The sequence below is a fragment of the Anser cygnoides genome, chromosome 2, assembly GCF_040182565.1.
Source record: "Anser cygnoides isolate HZ-2024a breed goose chromosome 2, Taihu_goose_T2T_genome, whole genome shotgun sequence".
Taxonomy (NCBI): domain Eukaryota; kingdom Metazoa; phylum Chordata; class Aves; order Anseriformes; family Anatidae; genus Anser; species Anser cygnoides.
The window spans coordinates 90,202,760-90,226,524 of NC_089874.1; the positions used below are offsets into that span (position 1 = coordinate 90,202,760).

Sequence of the window (23,765 nt, forward strand, 5' to 3'; positions counted from 1 at the left end):
GGGGGAAACTAAGGTTAACCAGACAGCCTTAATATTAATGTTACCTAACTTTGAGCATGTGACTTAGCATCCCTAATAACTTTATTTTAAAATAATTTTTAATGTGTAATTATTTATAAAGCTCCAGACGGTAGGTGTGCATGATGCTTTATAGGCATATAAAACTGACTGATCCCTGCCCCAAGGAGCTTGCGTGATGACACCATACAAGGGATGGGAAAGGAGGGGGTATGGGAGGACAGGGTTGCAACACTGTGAGATCATGAGATGTGCTTACTGCTACATAAGCAACATTTCAGCTTCTCTGTGGTTTTCTTGTTACTCATTTAACACTATATATTAAAATTTGGTGAACAGATACATAACACAAATCAACTGTAAGGAAGGATATGAAGAAAGAGAACTATGTTGTACAGTGTTGGGAGTCAGCAGTTAATATTAAAACATTCACAGCCCAGCGCTGCATGTAGTCAATTATTTATATGGGGTTAGCTCGTGGCACCTCCAGCTGAGATCAGGATTCTGCTCTCAGGCACTGTATGAACATATCATGAGATATGATAACTGTGTGAAGAATTTTACCGTAAAAACAGTAAGTGGCTGACAGGAATATCAGAGGCAGAGAGACAAAGATGGTTTAACAGGTTAGAGGCAGGTAGAGTGAGTGATTTGATACTCTACATGCTAACTCTTAGGTGCATTTGGATTAAGATCACTTGAACAAGAATCCCAAAACAAAACAAAGAAGAGTACAGGTGCGAGTGGCTCCCATGTGCTGGAAAAAAAAGACCATGGAGGAAAAAAAAACAGGTTGCAAACCCCTGCACTATGGGGACCTTCTTTTAGAAATTTCTGTCTCTGTTCTCTGGGAACCGAACAAGATTTGAACTCTGTTGCAACTGTCATTTCTGTTTGTCCAAACCCTGTGGTATGAGCCATTTCTTCCTCGGTCATACTATTATGCTGCTACACAAAGACAAACCTATTGCATATTGAAGCCTGTACCCTTAAACACTCACAACTTTCCTCGACTTCAGTAGCAGATGAGGTGCAGACCCTGCTGTGATATTCTAAAGCCATCAAGTATTTCAGCTGCTCTGAGACTACCCACGCCAGCCAGTGAACAAATACAGAAGCTTTAAGAAAAATGCATTTAAAAATACATGTACAATTAACCAAAGTAAGTTACGTGGCAAAATCTTGATGATCTTGATGATCTCCTGGAGCACAGGCTAAGCCTCTGGAGAAAACCTATCTCTAACAACTATGGTCTTGATCGTGCTTTTCACTGCAGTTTGTTACGGTGCGCATGCCAAACACCACTTGGTCTTTCTTTATAGCCTCTTCACACTCTAAATATAATTTGCTTCCACTTTAAGGGTAGTTTTCATTACCCATACAGTACAAAATGATTTTAGTATACAACACTATAGTTATTTCACAGGGTGAAAAGACCAAGTTTTAGTCAGCTTTACAGTTTAAAGTGATTAGCTAAATATTTTCATTTTTCTTATTAACTTTTTTTCCCCCAAGTCTGGGCCACATTAGTCACTAACTGCAATTTCTGGCTTCAGTGGAGCTCAGACTCAAGGACTCCACTATTGCTAGCTACTCTTTCTCTACAGTAGTGACATGCTCTCCAAATTTCTTTGTTCTTATCCTCTTTTTAGAATTGAGTTAGATCTAGGCACATGGAAGAATACAAAGGAATTAAGAAACTCCATGTAAAATCTTCCTTGAAGTTCTGTAGCTTTTGAAACACATTTAAAACTCTGTATAGCTTGGTATCGATTATTCATACAAACTGCACTTTGACTTGTATGTGAATTTAGAAGGCTTGTTGGTCCTGAAAGTAGCCCATTCATCACAAGAACTACGTATAATCTCAGAGCTCCCAACAGATTTTGTTATTGGGGTGGTGGCTGCTCTGACAGCAGAAGTTGAAATTGATTTCTCCAAATTGTCTGTACTCCAAATTGTACTCAGAATTGATTTAAATCCCGCCTAAACAAGAGTTTAATATGAATAGCTTAAAACACACACACAAAAAAAACAACACTATTTTTTTCTTTCCCTCCACACTTACGAAGTGGCTTTTAAACACTTAGCAAGTTGACCTCAAAAGGATTTAGAAAAGCACAGTTTTCAAAGCTGGTTTGTTTACAAACACGTTAGGGGTAGAGCTGGATTTACCTTCAAACACTGCTGGCACATTCAGAGCACAAAAGTTAAAAAGATTTTACTACCAGTATCTCTGCTGTGGCAGCCTAAGTGACTGCTGCCATATGACTAAAATCAATCACAAATGTTAGACTTCTGCTCTCTCCTAAAGGTGATCTGAAATATTTTTTCTGTCCCAGAGCCCCCCAAAAAAACACGATTCATGAAAAATAGCTCCACTCCCTGAACAACAAAACATTCTCTTCCAGCCTAAAACCTCTCCTTTTTAATTATGGACATATTAGTTAAATACAGATTATTTAGAATGTTAGAATCACAAAAGTTTAGGTTGGAAGCCTAGTCCAACCTCCTACTGCAAGCAGGGCTAGTTTCAAAGTTAGATGAGGCTGTCCGAGGCTTTGTCTAGCTGAAGTTTGAAAACCTCTAGGCATAGAGATTCTTTGACCTCTCTGGGCAACCTGGTCCACTTTTGCATTTTGAGAATGAATTTTGTCTCTTCTCTAAGTACTCTTCTCTCTTCCCGTTGTCTCTTCTCTAAATACTCTTTCCAAATATTAACAATTTTGTGTGTTTGTGTTGCAAAGGCAAATCTCAGTGCAATGTAAAGAAAATCTGCCTTTTTCTGAAGTGGAAGATGTAGAAAAACATTGACTTTCAAGAGCTAGTGTGTCAATTAACTACTTCTGCTCAATCTTTCATTTTACTACAAAACACCAGAAAAAGTCTGAAGTACTTTTCACTGATTACAATTGTTCTTACAGTGCCGTGCTTTGATGTCTTTGTTCAATATTATGGTAATCTTTTCTTTTTCTTTTTTTCCCCCTAAATGTGCATGTGCGTTTTTCTAACCAGTTTAGACCCTGGATTTTGAGGGTAGTTGGGACTGCTTAATTATTTTACTACTGAAATTAATAGGTTGCTTTTTCAGACTGTGTCTGGAACATCCACTGTAGCTACTATATTAGCCTATCTAACCCTCCAAACAGAGACTGAATCAGGACCTAAGAAACTGTAGAAGGACAAATCCTGAGAATAATGTATTATTGAAGAAGTATTTAAATGAAACTTGACCTTGTTCCCCTTGATATTGATGGGAAAAGAAAAGCCCTGAGATCATTCCAATAGGTTAAATACTGACTTTGGCCTAATTTATCCCTAATTTATCCCTAATTTATCGTCCACTGCACGATCCAGGATGAAGTTCTCCCTCAGAAATGTGTGGAAGGAAATAACTAGGTCATGATACATGTTCTTATGAAGGGGCTACAGATTAGCAGCTGAATGGAGAGAGACCAGAAAGCGCAGACTTCGTGTCAACTGAGAATTCAGAGGAATTTCTGGCCCCTGTCCCATGACTCTGCAGCATCACACAGAGCGGATCCCTGTCAGTATTACCAGGCCACCCTCCTTGCTGGAGGCACAGCTTCCTATTTGGCCAGTTTGTATTTGCAAAGTCCTATAAATTTTGGGTTCCTTCTGCAGCCCTGCCACCAACTATGTGAGTTTTGGCAAACAAACAGTGTCAGAGTCACTTCTGCTTGAGGGCAGTTTCTAGTTAAATTCCAGGTTCTCGTATTTTCTTGCAAAAACTTCAGTAAAATATTTGTTAAAAAAAAAAAAAAAAGGAAATATGCTGGGAAAAAAAAAAACAACAACAAAAAAACCCACAAAAAACAAGGTACAACATCAATGGAGGTTAGCATTAGGTGAACATACATATGCATGCACACACCCACAAATAAGCCCCCCAAATTTCACTGAACACAATCCTTTTCTACCTGGTTTTCAATGACTTGAATTTTTCCATTTTACACATTTTTCATTATATGACCTGCATGTCATTTTTCTAGATCAATACAAAGTATCATTTTAAGTGCTTCGTATCAGAACCACAAAATAAACCAAACTGAAACAAAATTATTTCAAACTTCTTGGAGAAATTATCTCTGGAGGGCAGCAGTCTTTAGCAAGAAATGTAACTACAAGTTCAAACAGAAAAGTGACCTTTGCCTGTTGCTACAAGTATGTTACTGGAGGGGATTTGGCAGAGAGTTTTTTCACTGGGAGGAGTCACTTGGCATTGGCAGTGGTTTATGAAAGAGCAGAAGAAAGAAGAAGTTGGTTTTCTTAAATGATTCCCTACAAGGAGGACATGCAAGATATTTTCTAAAAGCCAACTGCAAATGAATCTTTACCTCTGTGGAGCACTGTCATATCCCATGTTACTGCAGCAGGCGTTCTTTACAGGGCATGTCTCTGTGCCACACATTGCGTCTGCCTCAGCTGAGTCCACATAGCCATTGACCAGCTTGATGTCTCTTGACTTCATGCTGTCATTTTGTGAATCCAAAGACACAATGTCAGATGGGGAGCTCACAACACCTGAGTCTTCGGTGGTGTCCTCTGATGCAAAACAGCTGCTTTCTGATGCTGTTTCTTCTACCTCAGATAGCTCCAGAACCGTGTCATCCACTGCATAAACATTATCATGTGCAGGCAGCAGGCTCTCTAAATGAAATACAGCAAGGAAAGTTAGCTGAAAGTCATTAGCAAACAAATCAAGCACAGACCTATTGCTTTATAACTAGAAAAATAATACATGAAATCCATTAGAAATAGTAGAATGGTGCTCAATATTTGTATACATGATAGAGATGATTTGCAAGGTGACACAAATTTCATCCTTCTTTACTTCTAGAAGGGTGTTTTGCCATGCATGTCCTGTGGAGTTTGGGTTTTATGTTCTTATCATCTTCCTTACTTTTCTGGAGAAACAACTCTCCAGGGACAGCTTCTTGAGGAATTAGAGAAATGCAAAGTCTCAGCTCCTTCCAACGAAGCATGAAGATAAATTTAACTGATACTGTATGTAAAAAAATAAAATAAAATAAATAATTCCTGTAAGAAGTCTATACAGAAGTAAAAACGGGTAGCACTTCCTAGTTAGGAAACTGAATTGGTAAATTACGTCTATTGCTGGCCCACTCTGTGGGTCACTTTATTTTACCACCCTTCAATTTCCTATGTGTTAAGTGGGAGAATAACTATCACCTCTTTGCAAAGTATACAAAACCTAGTAAGTGTTACAGAAAGGTAGACTCAACTTAAAGCAGAACCTTTTCCAACTTTCAGTTGTTTATATAGGAGATCAAGAGATATGCCCTCTGTATGTTTAACTGTAACATCACTGCAAGTGATGAGAGATGATTAGATATAGCATTTTATGCTCTGGTTTAGTTTGGTTCCTATGATCTACCTTTTTTTTTTTTTGTATGTGTGAAAAATACAATTTTGTTATTACCCTTAGGAATTCTACAACTCTGGATTCCATCCTGCAATTATGCCTTTAAAGGGGAATTCCCAATAAGGTCAATAATTTCAGAGTGACTGAAGACAGCATCATGCCTAAATACACTTCTTTTGATCAAAAAGAATCAATAAAGACTAATATGAATATTTAATTAGGAATTATAAGTGTGCTCCATTCTCTTCTTCAACCTCAGTAAGCAAAAGGAAGGTTAACCAATTGGTTATGGTCTGATCCTGCAGACAGTTGTGGTGGATGTTAATTATATGAGAAGTCCCACGTATACAAGTATGATTAAGATTAAACATACACTTCACCGTTTATAAGGTCATAATCTACAAGTTTTTGAACTACATATGAGCTACAGGTCAATGAAAATAATAAATAGAAATAATTCTGCATTATAAATAAAAGTATTCTCTTTAGGTCAGGGAACTAAAAACAACTTTGTTAAAGAAAATGTATTATAGAAATAATTTTGTAAGGGCGTACGTAGCTTAGCAGTGAAGCCTTGAGTAAAACCAAAATAAGAATCAAACCAACATTCTCCTTGACTGAGGTTACAAGATGCCATTAAGTACTGAAATTGATTTCTGACAGCAGAAGCAGTAAAATTCACAGAGTTACAAATCATGATTAAAGTCATAAGTGCTGTCAAGCATCAATATTAATGATAGGAGATGATCCAAAGACTCTATCGTGACTTTGGAAGTAATGTTACTTGATTTCTTTGACCTTATTTTCTCTAACATTAGCTCTACGTTCCAGATTTAATCCAAGAGATTGTTCCATGTAAAAATATCTGTTACAGAAAAAAAAGTATGCGTCCCTGACAGATTACAGTATGCTCCAAGACAGAATAACAGTTAGGAAAACACCAATATCAAGGAGAAATGAGAATAATTTGACATTAAATGCCAAGCAATAAGCACAAACAAAAATAGACAGCAAATGAACAGGTAAGAGTGTACGGCCTGCTTGACTTTCAATCAGACAACAAGCACTAGTAAAAGTTACAACAGGTTGAAAACAGAACAAAGTAAGGCATGGTATAGCAAAGAAGCCACAAGTGGAAGTTAAACAGTGGAAGCAGATGGGAAGTTTTGAAGTAATGCACAATGCAGTATATTTTGATGCAAAGAGACCTCTATGTAATACCGGCCACATCTATTGTCGCCAGGGTGGCATAAACGAGCTCCACCCTGTAGCTGGCACGATTTATAACACAGAACCTTCTTCCAGTTCCTGACACCAAGGTGACAGACAGGCTTTTCCTCCTGAGCTGTGTCTCTCATTTATGGGTCCTCTCTTTGCCTGCCTGCAACTATTTCCTGCGTCCTTCTGCTCAGGAATATAGATAGTAACTATACCCCAGCTCTCACTGGTTTTATCCAGCAACCTGCTCTGCTGCAGGATCTCCACCCTCCAGCCCCTTCTTCCCACATACTGTCAGAATAAAAAACAATTCTCTTATTATCAGGGTCCATGTGTGACTCGATCCCTATCTGATATGCCTGGATCTCAGCAGCTGAGTCATCCAGTCCACTGAAAGCACCTCCTTGTTCAACAACTTCAACCTGAAACACGGGAATACAGAAAGACATCTTTCTATTCGATGATTACATTCCCTGTGCTCACACAAAACCAAAATGCCTCCCTCTCTTCAAGCCTATCGGTTTGTCAAAGCAGTTCCCTCATCTTTTATTTTCACTGAGCGGATCCATTAATTCTTAATACAGCTAACACATGTCAGCAGAGCTGCTGGCTGAGGTAAAACGTTTTGATTGCCACTACTACTCGTCTGAACACGAAGGCACACACTTAAAACCTGACTGCTGAAGTCGTGTGTCGTGTTAACAACCTTGTTTCAGCTGTTTTTAAGTGGAGCGATCCTTGGACGGATGAAGTGAGAACCCACTCTTCCTTCTACACGTTTGATCAAGTCTCCACCAGTGCAAACTGAAGGTGGCCGGGCTGCGCGAGGACAAAGCAACTTGCTGGCTAAACACACAGCATGAAAAAAGCCTTCCCCAGCTTACTGAGTGGTCTTGACTCTGGAAGTCAGAAAGTAGCTTTTACAACTTTCCAGTTTTACACAGCGAGCTGGGTAACACGTCGTAGCAGATGCGATTCTGCAATTTTTGTGATTTTTTTTCTCAGAGCGAGCGCATGTGTGGAACACCACCGCACACAGCACTGGGTGACCAGAGTGATGGCAGCCAACTGAGGTAATTTGTTGGTCAAAGACAAATCCCACCATTTGTTTCACTCTTCTCTGTCACGACACTAAGATGACTTCAATTTGTGCCCTGATCTTCAAGACCTTATGCAGACACAAAACATCCAGGCTAAGACACAGAATATTGAGCAAATACTCCAGGACTGGGCACACAAGTAACGATTGCCACGGACAATGTGTTACTGAAACAGTACTGTAACTCAGAAGACTACCTGCATTTTTAAAGGCATAACAATGCCAAGCTCTTCTTTCAGTACCACGTAACCCACTGCACCGGCTTGAGGTGGGGTGCGGTATTCTGAAGGATGCAGAACATGGCCTGCAGTCTCCAAGTCCTGCTAAAACTCGTGTGACATCTCATCCGTACGTGAAGTTGGAGGGCCCCTCGGTGCCCTGCCCCCCCCTAGCAGCGGGCTGCAGAAGCTGCAGTGCCCAGAGGAGCACCACAGCACCACAGCTCCGGCACAGCACCGGCAGGCCACACAATTAGGTCAGCCACAACCGACAAAGGCTTTCTTGGGGGGGTTGCTGCAGGAATGCTGCCACTGATCATCAGGAAGGAAAGAGGAGAGTAGCTCATCAGTAAAGAATGCGAGCTTCTTGTTTAACACAAAAGAGATCTTGTCGCTTTAATCTCAATAGGCTGTAAGTAATTAGGAAAACACCGAGCTCGGAGTTTAGGAGAGCCGTATCTGCACTCATGCAGCTTGATATTGCATATATGTACACATTACTCATACGGAATGCCAGTGATGGGGAGACAGATAAACCTCACCTGGTTTAAATGCCAATCAACACTTTCAGATACGAAGGCTGAATTCAGTATGTGAAGACTACCATGGGTGAAATTCTCACTTTGATTACTACTATGAAAATTACCACCATTGACTTCACATGAGACTGAAATCAGACTTCAGCGTTCAAAGGACGCGTGTCCTACCCAGATGGACAAAATCAGAACCGAGTCCATGTCACTAAAGCCCAAACTGTCCCTCCCTCTAAGTCCAATGGGCGCAGAGCTAATTCTTTACTTGCCAAAGCCTGTTTGCTAAGTGCTGTGACCTCCTGCTTTTACAGCACTGCTGGTTGTTTATTGTCACATTCATTAATGGTAGAAACAGTACATCCAAAGGCATTTTTTAAGACGTAGCAGCTGATATAACCCTAACATGGTGACTAACTGGAACTTTGTACTCATTTTACAGATGCAGAGTTCCTATAATTCTTCTGAGTTCTTGCTCTCTAGGAGGTTGGCAATTATTTTCCAGTTTCTTTCATCACTTGTTCCACTGCCAAAAACTTTCTTTTCATGGATTAAAATTGCTTTGCTGTAGTTCAAATGGCCTATTACAATAAAATTGTAAAAAACATTACAAACTTCATGATGTTAAAGAATATTAATTCTTAAAATGGTCCCCAAATTACAACATAATTATTTTACTGACAGTACTTAAAACTTCTAGTAAGAGAAAGAAACATTGCTCTAATTATTTGCACTGGCAGTAAAAAGTTGGACCATCACAAAAGACCAGTATTAAAAAAAAACAGTGTGCATTTTTTCATACACTCGGAAGAAGCCTGGTGGAAAAAGAAAGCATATATTATGGCAACGATTAACAGAGATTATAAAAATGAGCAACACAGGAGTAGTGTAAGAGTTTTCACACAGGTGGAATGTGTTCTGGTTACATTTTACTCGTTTTGCTCATCAACGAAAAACTTGTAGGTTTAAGTAGGAGTTAAAATACAAGACAGAATGGGCTGCCTTCTCTGTATTTATGACAGTTTAGATCATTCTGGTTCAATGTATTTCTTAGCATACTTGAGTCTACATGCCTACTTCCATTTTGTTTTTAATTGAAAGAAAAAAAGAGAAAACAAATGACAACTGTTATATATTAACAACATCATGGGGGAAGTGGGGGAACAGATCAAGCTCTGAAGCACTCCTCTCTCAATGTTGTAAATGCCTTGCAAAAACTGAATGCGTGTCCAAGAAAGGCTGTGGTGAGGATGCTTTGCAGCTCTAGCTCTCCTCCAAAATGAGGATGCAGAGCAGCTTAGTGTTGGATCTGTTCTTTTAGCTCATAGAATCACAGAAAAAATTTCATTTGGAAAGAACCTCTGGAAGTCATCCTCCTCAAAGCAAAGCTGTCTTCCAGCTTAGATGAGGTTGCTCAGGATATTGAGAAGCTGAGTTTTTCAAATCCCCAAGCCCAGAGACTCCATAGACTCTCTGAAAAATCATAAATTGTTCCCTGGGTAATGTTTAATGCTTCTCCCCATAAAGAACTTTTTCTTATAACAAACTATTATTTTTTTTTCTTACTGCAACTTGTAACTGTTGCTTCTTATCCTTTTGCAGTGATCTCTGAGTCTGGCTTGGTCTTCCTCTTCCTACAGATTTACTCCTATGATAGCATTCAAATCCTCTTGACCCTTCCCTTTTGCAGGCTGAAAAAGCCCCGTTGTGCCTCAGCACATTCATGTACACGTGATCCAGCCAGCCATCTTAGAGACCTACCAGACTCAGTTGCTTCTGCTCCAGTTTGTCAGTATCTTGTTTGAGAGAATTCAGAACTGAACCCACTTTTGGACAATGAACACAGATGTGGCTTCATGGCAGCCAAGTAGACAGGAATAATCATTTCCCTTGATCTGCTGGCTATGCTCTTGTTAGTGCAATCCAGTATGTGGTTAGTGCTTCATCACCATGAGGGCACGTTGCTGACTCACACAGTCATGCATGTGACTCCCAGTTCTCACATAATGAGATATTTTCGGTCTCCTTCCTTGCCTTATGCCCCACATGTTTTCTTTGCCAACAGGTTCTTTAAATGCAGTCCTTCTTGAAGCAAAAAGTATGCAAACAGAAATAAATCTATTCCTTTGCACACTAGTCAATAAGAAAAATGAAGCCTCACAAAGGACGTCTCACTACACACATCAACAAAAAGGTATATATGGAGTATTATTAGATACACACCATGAATCTACAACATCTCCATCGTCAATCCTAAGCTGACCACGCTTACCTTAGCTACCCAGATCTACTCTGCTTTCCCATGGTTGAAAAATAAATGCAAGGTGGACCGATTCAACCTGCCTTACCAATCTGAGCCAGTTAAGCATTTCTCACTTCTCCTTGTCTGCTGTTTGTTGATTCCTGAACAAAAAGGTAATTTTGTAACTTCTGCAAAAGCTTTTTTGTCAGTGTTCCCTACACCAAATGCAATACAGGATAGGATCAAGCCAAGGAGTAGGAACTGAAGGGTATTCCGGTTCCTCCATTGTTTTTTCCATGTACAAGTGACCACGAGGATTTGTGCACCAATGTTTCATTTCCCTTTCAAATTTATGTTGATTTTTTTTTGTGAAGTCTCTCTCTCAGTTCTACATTAAGTGTGCCTACTGTCTCTTTGAAGGCTCAGAGGAAACTGCCACCCCATGTAAATGGCTGCTCTCCCATTTCAGCCCTTTTTTTTACCACCTCCCAAACAAGAAAATAAAGAAAAAAAATCTGAAATTATGCAAAGCAGATTTTCAAACAGGGGAAAATTAACATATAGGATTTTATTATCACTATTTCTTTCCCACAATCCTTTCTTCCATGACTGCAAAATCCTCCCTGACCTCTGCAAAGCTGATTTGACCTAGAATGCTGCTGCCATCACTAAACTGATTTTTATCCTCTCTTTTTTGGCACTCTCTTCAACCTCATTCTTTGCTAGTTCCTTGCTGTTATTAAAGCCTTGTTTGAAGACTCTGATGACTATGCACCACAGCCAGTAACTAGCCATCCTTCTTCAAGGGGATGAGGCTTATAATGGCTCCCAATTTCCTTCAAAAGCAACACAAAGAGCAAAAAGAACAGGATCAAGTGTGCAAGTAGACAGGTCTTTCTTTTGACTAACTGAAGAACATTGCCACTTGGCTTGGAGAAGGATAGATTAAAAAAAATGAGATAGTGGCGTGAATTTTCCATTTAAACTTATACATAATAAAATATGATGGGGAGACTTTTGTAACACTTCCTGGTGTTCAGTATCTGAGTTAAGAGCAAGCTAGAATTACATACAGGGTGCCTTCGTGGCTCTGCTTGCTCCTTTGCTTAGGTGTGAGCAGAGATGCAATGTGCCTAATCTGTGCAGTTCAAAGGACTATGAACAAGCAGACAACATAGGTTTAAGCAGCCAGATAAAAATGGAAATATATTTAAGAATATATATTAGATGGCTTCAGACTTCCACTTTATAAATCATCATGCGTAATACTAGTAACATGCCATTATCAATAATGGGGCTCTTTGGTGGCCTTTGTGGGAAGGGAGAATCTACATCTAACAACAGAAACTGCCTAATAGAGTAAGCCTGGTGGAGAAATAAACCACTCTCCACATTTTGCTAAGTGATGCATTTTGGCAATCTGCATCCTTTACAGAGGTGGTCGGCTTCAATTCAAGTACACTGCAGAATCTAAACAAATGGACTGTGAAGGTGATTTTCATGAGCCACCTTTGAAAACAGACTCTATAAAATTGCTTGAAAAGTGTACGCGGTATAATGATTAAAACCAGAAATGATTAGTGCACCTACGCAGTAAAACAATGTTTTATTAGGTGATTTTTAAGACCACAGAAAAAGGCCATTTGCTCAACATTTCTTCTTAAACTTCTCCATCTTTTCCCCTGTGCATTCTGTTCTACTCAATTCATTCTCTTTCTTGCTGCTTGTCTTTATTGTTAACAATTTCAGAAAATGTCTACTACAGTCTCAGATTTCTAGCATAATCCAGAGAAAAGAACCATAAAACACTTTTGCATTGTAATTATATTTTCCTTCCCCAAAGACTAGCTGCCAGAAAGCTCAGCAAAGACAAAAAAAAGCCCTAAACGCACATACACACTCACTTGCAGGATTTAAGAACTCATTTTGTATTACAGAGATATCTTTCCACTCACAATTACATATTTACTTCTGATTAAAACTAATTTATAAGTTGAGAATTGTGGAGGAGAATCAGGTCAATCTGTGATTATCTATTACCGAAGCATCAGGAATCACACACATATAAGTAAAAAAATTTGAACAGCTGCTTTCTGTTTATGGGGACAAAGTACACTTGCCTTGACAAAGTACTTCTGTTGACAACTTCTGCACAAATGAGAAGAAAATACTTGTATTATCTTCCTAACAATACAGATTTATTAACCAGTAATGGCAACAAACAGTGGTTTTGCTTAATGCCAACAGCTAAGAGTAAACTCCAGACTGGAGTGCTGGTTGACAAGACAGGATTTCTTCACTTTCGGTGATTTTTTTTTCTTACATGTCCTCACAGCACCTCAGCCTGTTCAGAACTGTGATGTTTCCCTTCAGTTCCTCCATCAATGCATCCATCACGTTCCCTTACATCACCTTCTATCTTTGTACAGAATAGTATCTATAGCATCATCTCATGTCAGACGGAGCCCTGAGAAAATTAAATGCTTCATGCACAAACCACCTGTCTAACTTACAATTAGGACGGCACAAAATAACTCAATTTAATTGGCTAAAACATGCTTCAGCCAAACCACCAATAACATAAATACCTTCACAGAAGTTTTTCGGCAGCTAGCTCTGAATTTAGATATGAAAACATTTTCATACATGTCTGTGCCACAAAGCTCTACGCTGACCTCTTTTGATGTACGCTTCCTGACTCGTTCCCTCTTGGACCACCTGATCAGTGGAATAGCTGCTTTCCTCTCCAAAGTTCAAACTCCAACAGGCTACTCTATATACTTCGGCTGATGGCTGGCTTTGGCGATTATGTTTGTAGGAATATTTTAACCTAGAAAAGCACGCTTCATTTCTAAGCTTAGTTATTGCACATTTTACTCTGCATATCCACAGTCGATGAGAAAGAATTACTCTTGCAGCTAACAAAACTAAGGACCAGAGTGTGGTAAGTGTCTCCCTGAAGATCTCATACAAGATCGTCCACAGGGGCATTGTGTCATTGTCAGAGGACATTTCATAGTCACCCTGACCAGACTCCCCTGCTGGGCAATGCACAAACCAAGGGCAGCGAGGCCAGGGCAGTGTACACCAAGCACACTCACCATGAAACACCCTGCCAGGTACCCTGGGGCTGTGCTGTCAGCAAAGAGCCACAAACATGCTGCAGAAAGGGCCATTGCTTACATAGAAGGAAAACAAGGGACAGACCTCTTTTCCAGTAACACAGACATACCCAAGAAATCACTGAGTGGGGCAGGAATCAAGTGCTGGGTAGCATGAACTCCAACTCAGGCTCTAGCCACGAGGTTATCTTGTTCAGCTGTGCACACTGAAGGTCTCAATGAGAGCCTAGTAAGGAGGGAATACAGGACAGGTGGAGAGAACATGGTGCTCACTGAAGAGCCCTGCTGTTGTGCTATTACCCTTTGACAGCACATGGACTGGATCAGGTCATTTCAGACTTAAGCAGAGAAAGCAATACTTAAGTCAGAGCTGAATTTGGCCTGTTCTTTCAACGCCATCTTCTGAAGTCAATTATCTCATCAATCATGCTTTGCCCTGGGGCTTTCTTTCACTATTAACTTGAAACACCAGGAGGAAGAAATGCAAACATGCAGGAGTGGTAACTGGATGTTGTGCTTTGTACTCACGTGTGGATAGTAAAAAGCTAATGGCAGTGCCATCTCTGGCACTACTGTGAAGAGTACACTATGCAAGAAAAGCTCTTCGGAAATGGGTCTTCATCTGAGCACCCACTTGGAACAAACTTACCCCTTTCATATTTTGCTCTGTTAGCAACAGATCCCGCTTCCGTTTTATCAGGTGGGTTTTGCCAGTGACTCCAGTGGGAGCCGGATCGGGCCACTCACTGATTAAAATGCAAAGCTGCAGATATCTCCTGCATGGGAGGAATCCCCACAGGGAAAATTTGTCTGCATTCATTTTATTCATTTATTGAAACATTTTAAGGCTTTCATTTACACAGTTCGTTCAATAATAATGTATATGCTGTATAATGGGGTACCCGCTTAAGCATGCTTAAGTGCTTTCCTGGAGCAGGGCCATTTCTAGAATTTGAAGGTTTACTATGACCATATCCTCAAAACAGACATGCCAATGTGGGGAATTCTTCACCTGAGTTAATGGGCCTAATTCTGAACAGGATCAGCATAAAAGGTCATTTTTTAATATGAAATTTGGAAATGTCTTTGATTTTTTTCTTTCTTTTTAGCCTCAGTTCCTACAGAAATTAGGTTGAGAAAATTCACGCTGCTGTAGGTTTATGATGAAACCCTCCAGTAACTTCTAAACTGTTGGCCAGTTTCTCCTGAATTAGTCAGGAAGGATAACAGTGCTAAAGTTCAGTTCCAAAAGTTTCATTGAGAGGTAGAAGGACAGAGCAAGGAGACTCATACATCTTTTTATCTAGCAGAGAAAGGGCATCTATCTACTATCCATCTTTCCATATACTGAAGGAAAGATGCTACAAACTATAGCTAAGCTTCAACTGTCTGTGGTGTTTTTTATATACTAGAGAACTGAGTCATTGAAGCAGCAGTCCAAAAGAAATACTTTAGGAATTACTTGATGGGGTCTGAGGGAGAAGAAGAAGACAAAGTAGAAAAGGAAAAGTCCCCTAATCCTAACATCCAATTTGGTCTTGGAAAAAAAGCAAGAAGGTGAAGCTTTTGAGGTTTTCTCCTCCATCTATTTCTTTCCCTTTCTCATCCTTAAATAAAAAAAGAATGTCAGAAAAAAAGAAAGCACCTCCTCTGGTAAATAACCAATTATTATTTTTCTCCTAAAAAGACCACCTAAAGACAGTGTTTGGAAAACTTTTAAGCAGGCATGACTGGCTACTGTACCAGTTTGTACAGTACACTTTGTACTGTAATACTCAAACAGTATCTTCACTCTCCTGACTGCTCACAATTGTCCTCTCACCTTAGTGGCCCCTATCACAAAAGCAAAGAATTGAGATGGTGGTTTGTTATTACTCTTCACATCATGGCAAGTAAGTTTAAAGACTTCTGTCTCCAGTGCTTTCAGTCTGCTAATTTTCTCCCAGGCACTCATTTAACCACATGGAAAAACCGCAAGGAGTTGCCTTGTGCAAAGATTTTTTGTGTAGAAAAATTCAATCAATGCATTGCCAAAGCCTTGTATTATGAACAGTGACATGTATTTTGTGTACCCTGCAAGTGCAGAAAAGCCTTTTTAGTACAATCTGTGTCCTTTGTAGGAGTAGACTGAAGACAAATGATTTTATTTGAGGAACATCTGAATCACATCGATTAGCTTGATGAATACAGACCAGGAAAGCTGCCAGGTACAAAGGAAGCTGGGCATGTCCACAAGGGAGTGGAGCAAACAAGCAAATTACAGTATATGCACACTTTTTTTTTTTTTCTTTTGACCAAATGTTTTCATTTGGAAAACTTGGACACTTAAACCTCTAAATTTCTTTAACGGACTGGTCAGTTAATGAGGACCATGTTCTCACCTTCTGAAGGAAAGCAGAAAAATATTTTAAAGGTAAAAAAAGTGTATTTTTAAATCATAAATTATCAATAAAATGTCCATTTGCACTGTGTTTAATTGTAATAAAATTACTTTTGGAATAAAAAGAAATCTTTCCTCTCTTTGGGGAGAAAGCAGGATAAGTTTTACCTGGTAAAAGAGAATCATGTCATTCCTGACCATTGATTTAACATATCTGAGGGACTGCAAGTACACAAAAAGTTTTTCAGAATATAACTAAAATACTAATGTATTCTTGCAATTGTCCCAAAATATTTAGTTCTACTCCCAGTAATACCAGAAATTGATTCAGGCTGGCCCTTCTATAGACCTCAGCAGGCCACTGTTAGGCTTTCTCCATAGAGGCCAAGTATAAAAGTCTACATAGCTTCCCAAATGTTCCTTTCTCTTATGAGCATAAGTCAAGTACAGAAAATTCTTATCTTGAACTCTGAAGTTTTGTTAGTAATTTATTTATTTATTTATTTCCCTGCATTTCTTATATAGTTCTTTATAATTCTCATAGAATAAGAATTCTTGAATTCTTATATCAAGTCTGTACTGTTTCACATACAGAAACACCTTATAGAGATGGCTGCAGTTTTTTCACTTAGTTGAGAAAAAAATGTTGGAAATGGTTCTTCATTGATTTTCATGTTTTTACAAAGTGAAAAAAAAAATCCCTTTTTTAACCTCGTCAAGTTAAAAACACGGGAAAGAAAGAAACAGAGAAAACAAAAAACTGCTAACCTGTATGTTTTTAAAATCAGGTATCAATAATAATTTTTATTATATGTGTGAAGTAAAAATAGGTTGGTTGTTTGCTCTAACAAGTAAGTAGATATTCCCCTACCACTGTTTATGAGAGGCTACAATATATTTTTAGCAACTTCACTTTCATCTTTTAATCACAATACTCTTATAAAAATATTTGCCAGCCATAATGGTCCTTTCTCATTCTTTCCTCTGTCTTCTCTTCGTTTAGGTCTTTGTCCTCCATTACACCCCACCTTTGCTTATGGTACAGTAGGTTGGAAAGTAATTCTTTTATCCATGCCAGGAACCAATTATGGAATCCACAAAAGGAGCTGACAAAAGAGGCTCTGTCTCTGCTCTCAGCCTTTTGCTCCCTCAGGCCCTAAAACCCAGAAGTGAATGTGCATGGCCAGAATTCTCAATTTCTTAAAAGAAAGCAGGCAGTCATTTTAGTGAGTGTTTACTGGCTTAGAAGTGGTAATAGGAAAAGCTGAGTATGAGCATCTCTAAGGATGGACAAGCAGTTTGGTATGGTACTATCACCTACCTGGAACAGAGAACACAAAAAGTTTCAACACTTTGCTTTCTGTAGCTCTCTGTGCAATGACTGCACTTGAATCAGTAGGATCTCGCACTACAAATTTCCATGCCATTTCCAACACCAACATCCCTGTTTGATTTGGCCCATTATGTGTAAATCAAGCCTAACTTCAAATTCATACCCAGGACTGAAATTCCGAGACACATACAGTCACACCATGTGCATCTGTCTGGCTGGACACAGAAGTTTAGTTCAGCTCGTTAGTGATAAAGCGCAAGTCTGCTGGTATGGGTGTGACGGTTTCTACAAATCCCACAGAGTACGTTTAAGATGCTACCCAGTTATTAAAGGTAAGCCTTGCAGAGTTAAACTTCTCTTATTCTGACTAAGGAAGAAGAAAACAGGGAATTTGGTTTCACTTAGAATAAACATTCACAGTTTATCCACAGACCACTTGGATTGCAGAACTGGGCTGCAAGGGAATTAGAAGAAGAGAAATGTCTTTATATTTAGTCAGGGTGGGAAATGGGAAGCTAAGTTTTATTCCACACTTTATGAAGTAGGTAAATAAACAGTCAAGAGCTAAATATCAGGAAATGAGATTAGAAAGACTGTTTGATTCACTGGAGTCCAACCCCTTACTTAATGTAAGCAGAAAATATTTTGTTATATTCAAAGGAATTAGACTAGGGCTTACTTCTGGCTTGAAGTCTGCAAAGTCACAGGTATTATTTCCAATACTGTGGTGGGCAGCTGAGTGAACGGACATGTAAGGGAATACAAAATGCAATCTTTCCAGCTGGTGTTACCTTTACACAGGAATGCATCTCCTTCAGAGCTTTCTCAAGGCATGAGAAAAATTAAGAGATTTGGTGACCCAAATTTAGGATTTGCTTATTAGAACTGAACAGGAAAAAAAAAAATCTCTGATGTTCAAGAAACATTCAAGGGATACAAAGGACGCTGCAGTTACTGCCTAGTCAGTACCTTATCCAGTTCTAGAGTAGCTCCCTTTTGCCACTGGGCTGTACCCTTTCAACAGCCACTCACCACCTGAAGTCAGACCATCACAGATGAACACGCATCATACGAGATACAGACTCGTAATAAAGCAGATCATTATGCAGAGAAATAGAAGAGCACCTTCCCCCTTCTCCACCTCAGCAAAAACACAATGGAGTTCATTAGGCATAAGCTCTTCTGGATAAGCAAGGAATAAACTGTGTCAACTTATGTACTTCAGCAGTGGACTTTTGTGGCCACGCAGGTGCTATACAGAAGCCTATCTACATACTATACATGAGATAATCTGAAAAAGAAGTGTAAACAGTGGCAGCAAGCTTGTTTCACCGTCCTTGAGGGGGGAGTTCATAGTTTTGCAATGACATTAGAAAACAACATGGCTGTAATTTTGGAGGGATGGAATAAGTTACATTCTGTCTTCTAAAATAACATGTATTTTAGTATGGAAAGTTAAATGGTGCCTACTGCATGAACTAAATATATATTGAGAGTCATGGTAGTGACGGGAAGCCAAGTTAGGGAGACAGAACTGCTGTCTTATACACACACACACAGCACAACTCTCACACTGAAGCACTTTATACTGGGATGGAACCATACGGAGGGCTTAACGTGGCTATAAATGTGAAGAATAAAAATAATATGAGAATCATGCCCACAGAGTTGACTTTACATATGCAGAATACAGAGACAGATGATGGGCATATGATAGGTTACATGGCCATGTCTAATAAATAAATGCATCCTAGGCCTTTGCAATTTAGATCACCCAGTCAAAAAGGTGTGGTATTCTATTAATCACTGTCCCCTGACACTTATTTGAGCACTCTGGACCCCATGGCCAGCTTCAAATAATTACAGTTAAAAACAAACAAAAAGAGAACTATTTCCTCCTATCATCCATATATTTAGAATATTCTCTCATATATTTAGAATATTCTAAATATTCTCTCCACACTTTACCTGCCCAGAATCAGTTTCAGTTCTGGACCAGTAGCACATTTGCTAAAGATAAAAATGGAATGAATTCAAAGCTTAGTATTCCGCAGCGCTGTCACTGGAAAAGAAAAAAATTCCAGCTGCTCAGTGCGAAAGACTGCATTCACTTAAATCCTCAAAGATCAATCATAAAAAAAAAAAAGGAAAAAAAAGAAAAAAAAAGACAGCATTACATGTAGAAAAAACATTTAAGGGTGGTTGGAGAGTCTTCAAATCTTCAGTCTTAGTCTCTGAATGACTGAATTGCTGATAACAAAGTCACTTGTCAGTGAAAGAGGATGGATACTAAAATAATCTGCACACACTTTTAAAATGCTGCAAGTCATGCTGATAAATATTTCTAGCAGAACACATCCTTCTATATCAACACTAAACATGACGTATTCCTATGCACTTGTTCTTAAGCACATACAGCAGCTATGTGCACTAATTTCCACACCTTGGGCATAGCTAGACTAGATACACAGGCAGTATCTCTACAATATAATAGGCAACATAACATGCCAACACCCTTTGCAAGAACACCTAAAGTAAGAATTTGAGCTTTTGTCTAGAAGATGCCATCACACTAGCATCACATGCAAATATGACTTATCTGTTTTCCTATTTGCGATGAAACTGATTAAAAATCACAGAAAAGAACTTTATTTTTCTTTTTAGCTGATGAACAGAACAACTTGGTAAATCAGGTTTAATTTTATGACTTTCTTAAAGGCTTAAAGCCTTTGCATAAATGTGACTCCTACAGCTTAAAATTCACCTTTAGCATTATCCTTACTCGCTACCTATTGCAGATATGCGACAACGTCAGCTCCCTCTGGTGGTCAACATTTTTACAAAATAGTTTTAGAGGGGCAGTCAGTAAAATCCGTGCATCATGAAGCTTAATCTGTTTATGGACATTTATCATGCATCAGAACGGGATTAATCATAAATTATACATCTGTCCTTATTTCCTAAAGGCACTAGTTGTCACTTCCATTGGAGTCATAATACTGGAAATTGTCTTGATTTACAAGCTATCTCTGCATTTACTTACCCTCCTGAGGCATTTCCCAATGTCTAGGTGTTTTTTTTTGTTTTGTTTTTCACCCCAGGTATCCTACTCTGAAGGAGAGTATTTCAGCAGTGCTGTTTGGTAGTGCAGAAAAATTTTGAGTAACTTAAATGCATTTTCTTACTAATTCTGGTAAAACTATTTTGGTGGAGAAGTATAGCATAGCAGTTTAAAACCAGGTTAGATGATCTTAGAGGTCTTTTCCATCCTGAATGATTCTATAATTCTATTTATTATCAATCTCTCTGTATCATTCTCAGTAAATTTTTACTGTCTCTATGAATAAAATGGAGTAAAACAGCCAATATCCATTTATATCACTGCTAACTTCATGTTCGATCAAACTGACCTAAACCGACATTTCTTCCTGCCACTGAAAATGACAGAAACACCCTCATTCTCTTCCAGGAGCAGGACTGAGGTGACTTCAGGAACACTGGGTCAAAGCCCAGAGCAAGCGGGGATTCCCCAAGTGCATCTAGGTGCTGAGATGGTGCTTGTGAACCAACATCCATCAAGTTCACATTCCCATGGTCACGCTTTGCTTGAACACTCTACCCCCTTGTACACGCATTATTAATGAATTTACAGTTGTGAAATGGCATATCTATGCAATTCCATTGAATAGATTTGGATTTAATGAGTGTCATTGGAAGTTCTTTCCCACACTGTATATACTAATGGGAGGTTTAGACATGCTAATTAATGATAGAGCATAAGCATAATTTCTTATAATTAAAATGATTTCTTGTCAAGATACAGTACTTTTTATTTTTTAAGTGTTGTTCAACATTATATATATGTACCTAGCATTTATGAAATTTTAAGAAACAAAGGATATGAGCTAGCAAAAGCATGGATTTTCTTTAAAAAAAATCAGGAAGACAAGAGCTAGCTAGCTAAAATGGGTCATCAAAATATTTTACATAGAAATTTGACAGACAATACCAATTTCCACAAACTTTTTTTTAAAGGAAAATTTTGCAATTTAATACAAAAAGCAAGTATATTAAGGATGAGTCATGAATTTTTTTAGTTTTCACCTAGAGCTTTTTCAAGTTTCAGCAGACCACATGGAAACAGCTTCTCACAGCAAACTGTCAGATATATGGAGAGGGTCAGAATTATATTCTTTCATGGCAAGGAATTTTTTTCATCAAAAATGTAATTTACTTGAAAACTTGAGCTTCCACTAAGCTAAACTGATGTCAATACACACAACTGCTTTTACAATACACTGTACTTCTACACTGTGCTCAGTATAAACCCCTTTGTTTCATCACTTCATTACTCCACTTTTATACTAGTCTTAACTGCATGGGGCATATAACTCTGTGGAGTTACAAATAGGATGTAAATAGAGTAATGAGAAGGGGTAAATTAGCTTCTTAATCTTCACATTGTGAATATCTACTAGTTGTTTCTTTGTTTTATTTTATTTATTTTTTTTAAGAGAGAAGACTTACAATTAAACCATTCTCCTGTCTTAAGAAGCTATTACAAAGTACCTGGCAGCATCGAGAGTTCAATTCCACTCCACTTTTATTAGAATACCTTAGGGTATTAAGTATACTTTCTGAGGCATCACTTAGAACTTATTAACTACATGTCATATTTGTATTAAAAACCATCAGAACCCTTTTTAGTCATGTTTCATATTATCTGTAGGAATGCTTTGTTTTCTTATTCTCCGTTTTGCCTACCTGGAAAGGATTCAAGATGAACATGATTGTTTGCTTGAGGGTAAAACAATAATTTTTCATCATTTAAATTATAGTTATGTATTGCAACTCACTAATTTAAGTAACATAAATGTCTTAAATCACGGTACATGTGAGGTCAGAATAGTTCTGGGTGTGTGCACCATTGCAGTTCATAAAACCTATGTTTATAATTCAGAATCATTAAAAATACATGCCTTATGGGCTGTTCACACGAAGGACTTTCTTCAGTGAAAAGAAGTTTTCGTTAAGTACAGTCCTATAGCTGATATAATTATAACTTACTGAGTATTCCTATTACAACTGTAAAAAGGGGACTTGAGGAACGAGATTCATCTTGAGCAAACGGTGTTTGCATCTTTTGTTACAGAAATAGAACACACACCTTGATTTCCATAGGATGTCTCCAACATCAAGATAAAATTAATCATACTAAGCATCAGGATGAAAGCAGAAGTAAAGCCTATGAATCAGTGCATTTGGTACTGATTCTTAGTATCCCTTTTAGGCCCATTTTAATCTGACAGATTTTTTTTTTTTTTCTTGGCACCTTGACTGATAGCCAAGATATAGAAAGAATCCTGTAGTTCAACTTGCCTAGGCCATGCCCAGTTCTACTTTTGTTCCAAAGGAACAAAACATACGCTATGAAGGAAAAATAGGATAAATTTGAGAATGTAAAATGTTATACCTAGGCTAATAGAGGAAAGAAAAATGTTCTTAGGAAGTTTTCATGAAATCTTTAGATGGTATTGAAATTAAGCCACTCTTCCCTCCCCCATACACACACTATTTGAAACAACAAATCAAATCAAACCATGGCTCAAAATAAAGACAATATTTTGAAAAAGAACAGACAAATGTATGGATAATCTTTCTGAGACTGATATATAGATTTATATAACACAGCATTCAGTTCTGGAGCATACATCTCACAAATGAGTAGGAACAACAGCCAAAAATAATCAATAGTAATTAAAAGAGAATGTGCAAGTTCAAAAAGAAAGGAAGCTGAAATCTCAGTCAGAAAGAAAAAAAAGTTCTTTTCCAGCAGGGAAAGAAGAAAGCCAACAGAAGAATCAGGGTAGCAGAGGCAACAGGAGGTTCAGAGGTATGAAGGTCATAGGAAGAGGCGGGGTCTGTCAGACGCGCTTGGTGTATGAAGGGAATGATGCACAACAATAAACTGTTGGGGGAAAAAGAGTAAAATGATAAAATTAAAAATATTGTGTACATAAGACAACAGAATGGCTAGCATGCTCAGCAACCTTCAAGAATCAGATGCCCAAAGGTGTAGTTAGGTGCACACGTACTGAAATTCAAAATCTCACAGATGCTCTAACTCCCTGGGTTTATGTATAAGCTAACTTGATCCCAACAGCACAACAATGATAGGCAGCATGTCTACGAACTCTG

The 23,765-nt window shown here is 38.5% G+C and overlaps 1 protein-coding gene across 7 annotated transcripts in view; it reads right to left on the minus strand.

Annotated features, from left to right (window-relative positions):
• COBL (cordon-bleu WH2 repeat protein) overlaps positions 1-23,765 on the minus strand; it is a 154,485-nt gene that overhangs the window by 20,729 nt on the left and 109,991 nt on the right. For all 7 annotated transcript variants that reach the window (XM_048079156.2, XM_048079155.2, XM_066992607.1 and 4 more), the window contains one exon: positions 4,377-4,689. In XM_048079156.2, coding sequence (XP_047935113.2) covers positions 4,377-4,689 — 313 coding nt within the window. The remainder of the gene's footprint in view (positions 1-4,376; positions 4,690-23,765) is intronic.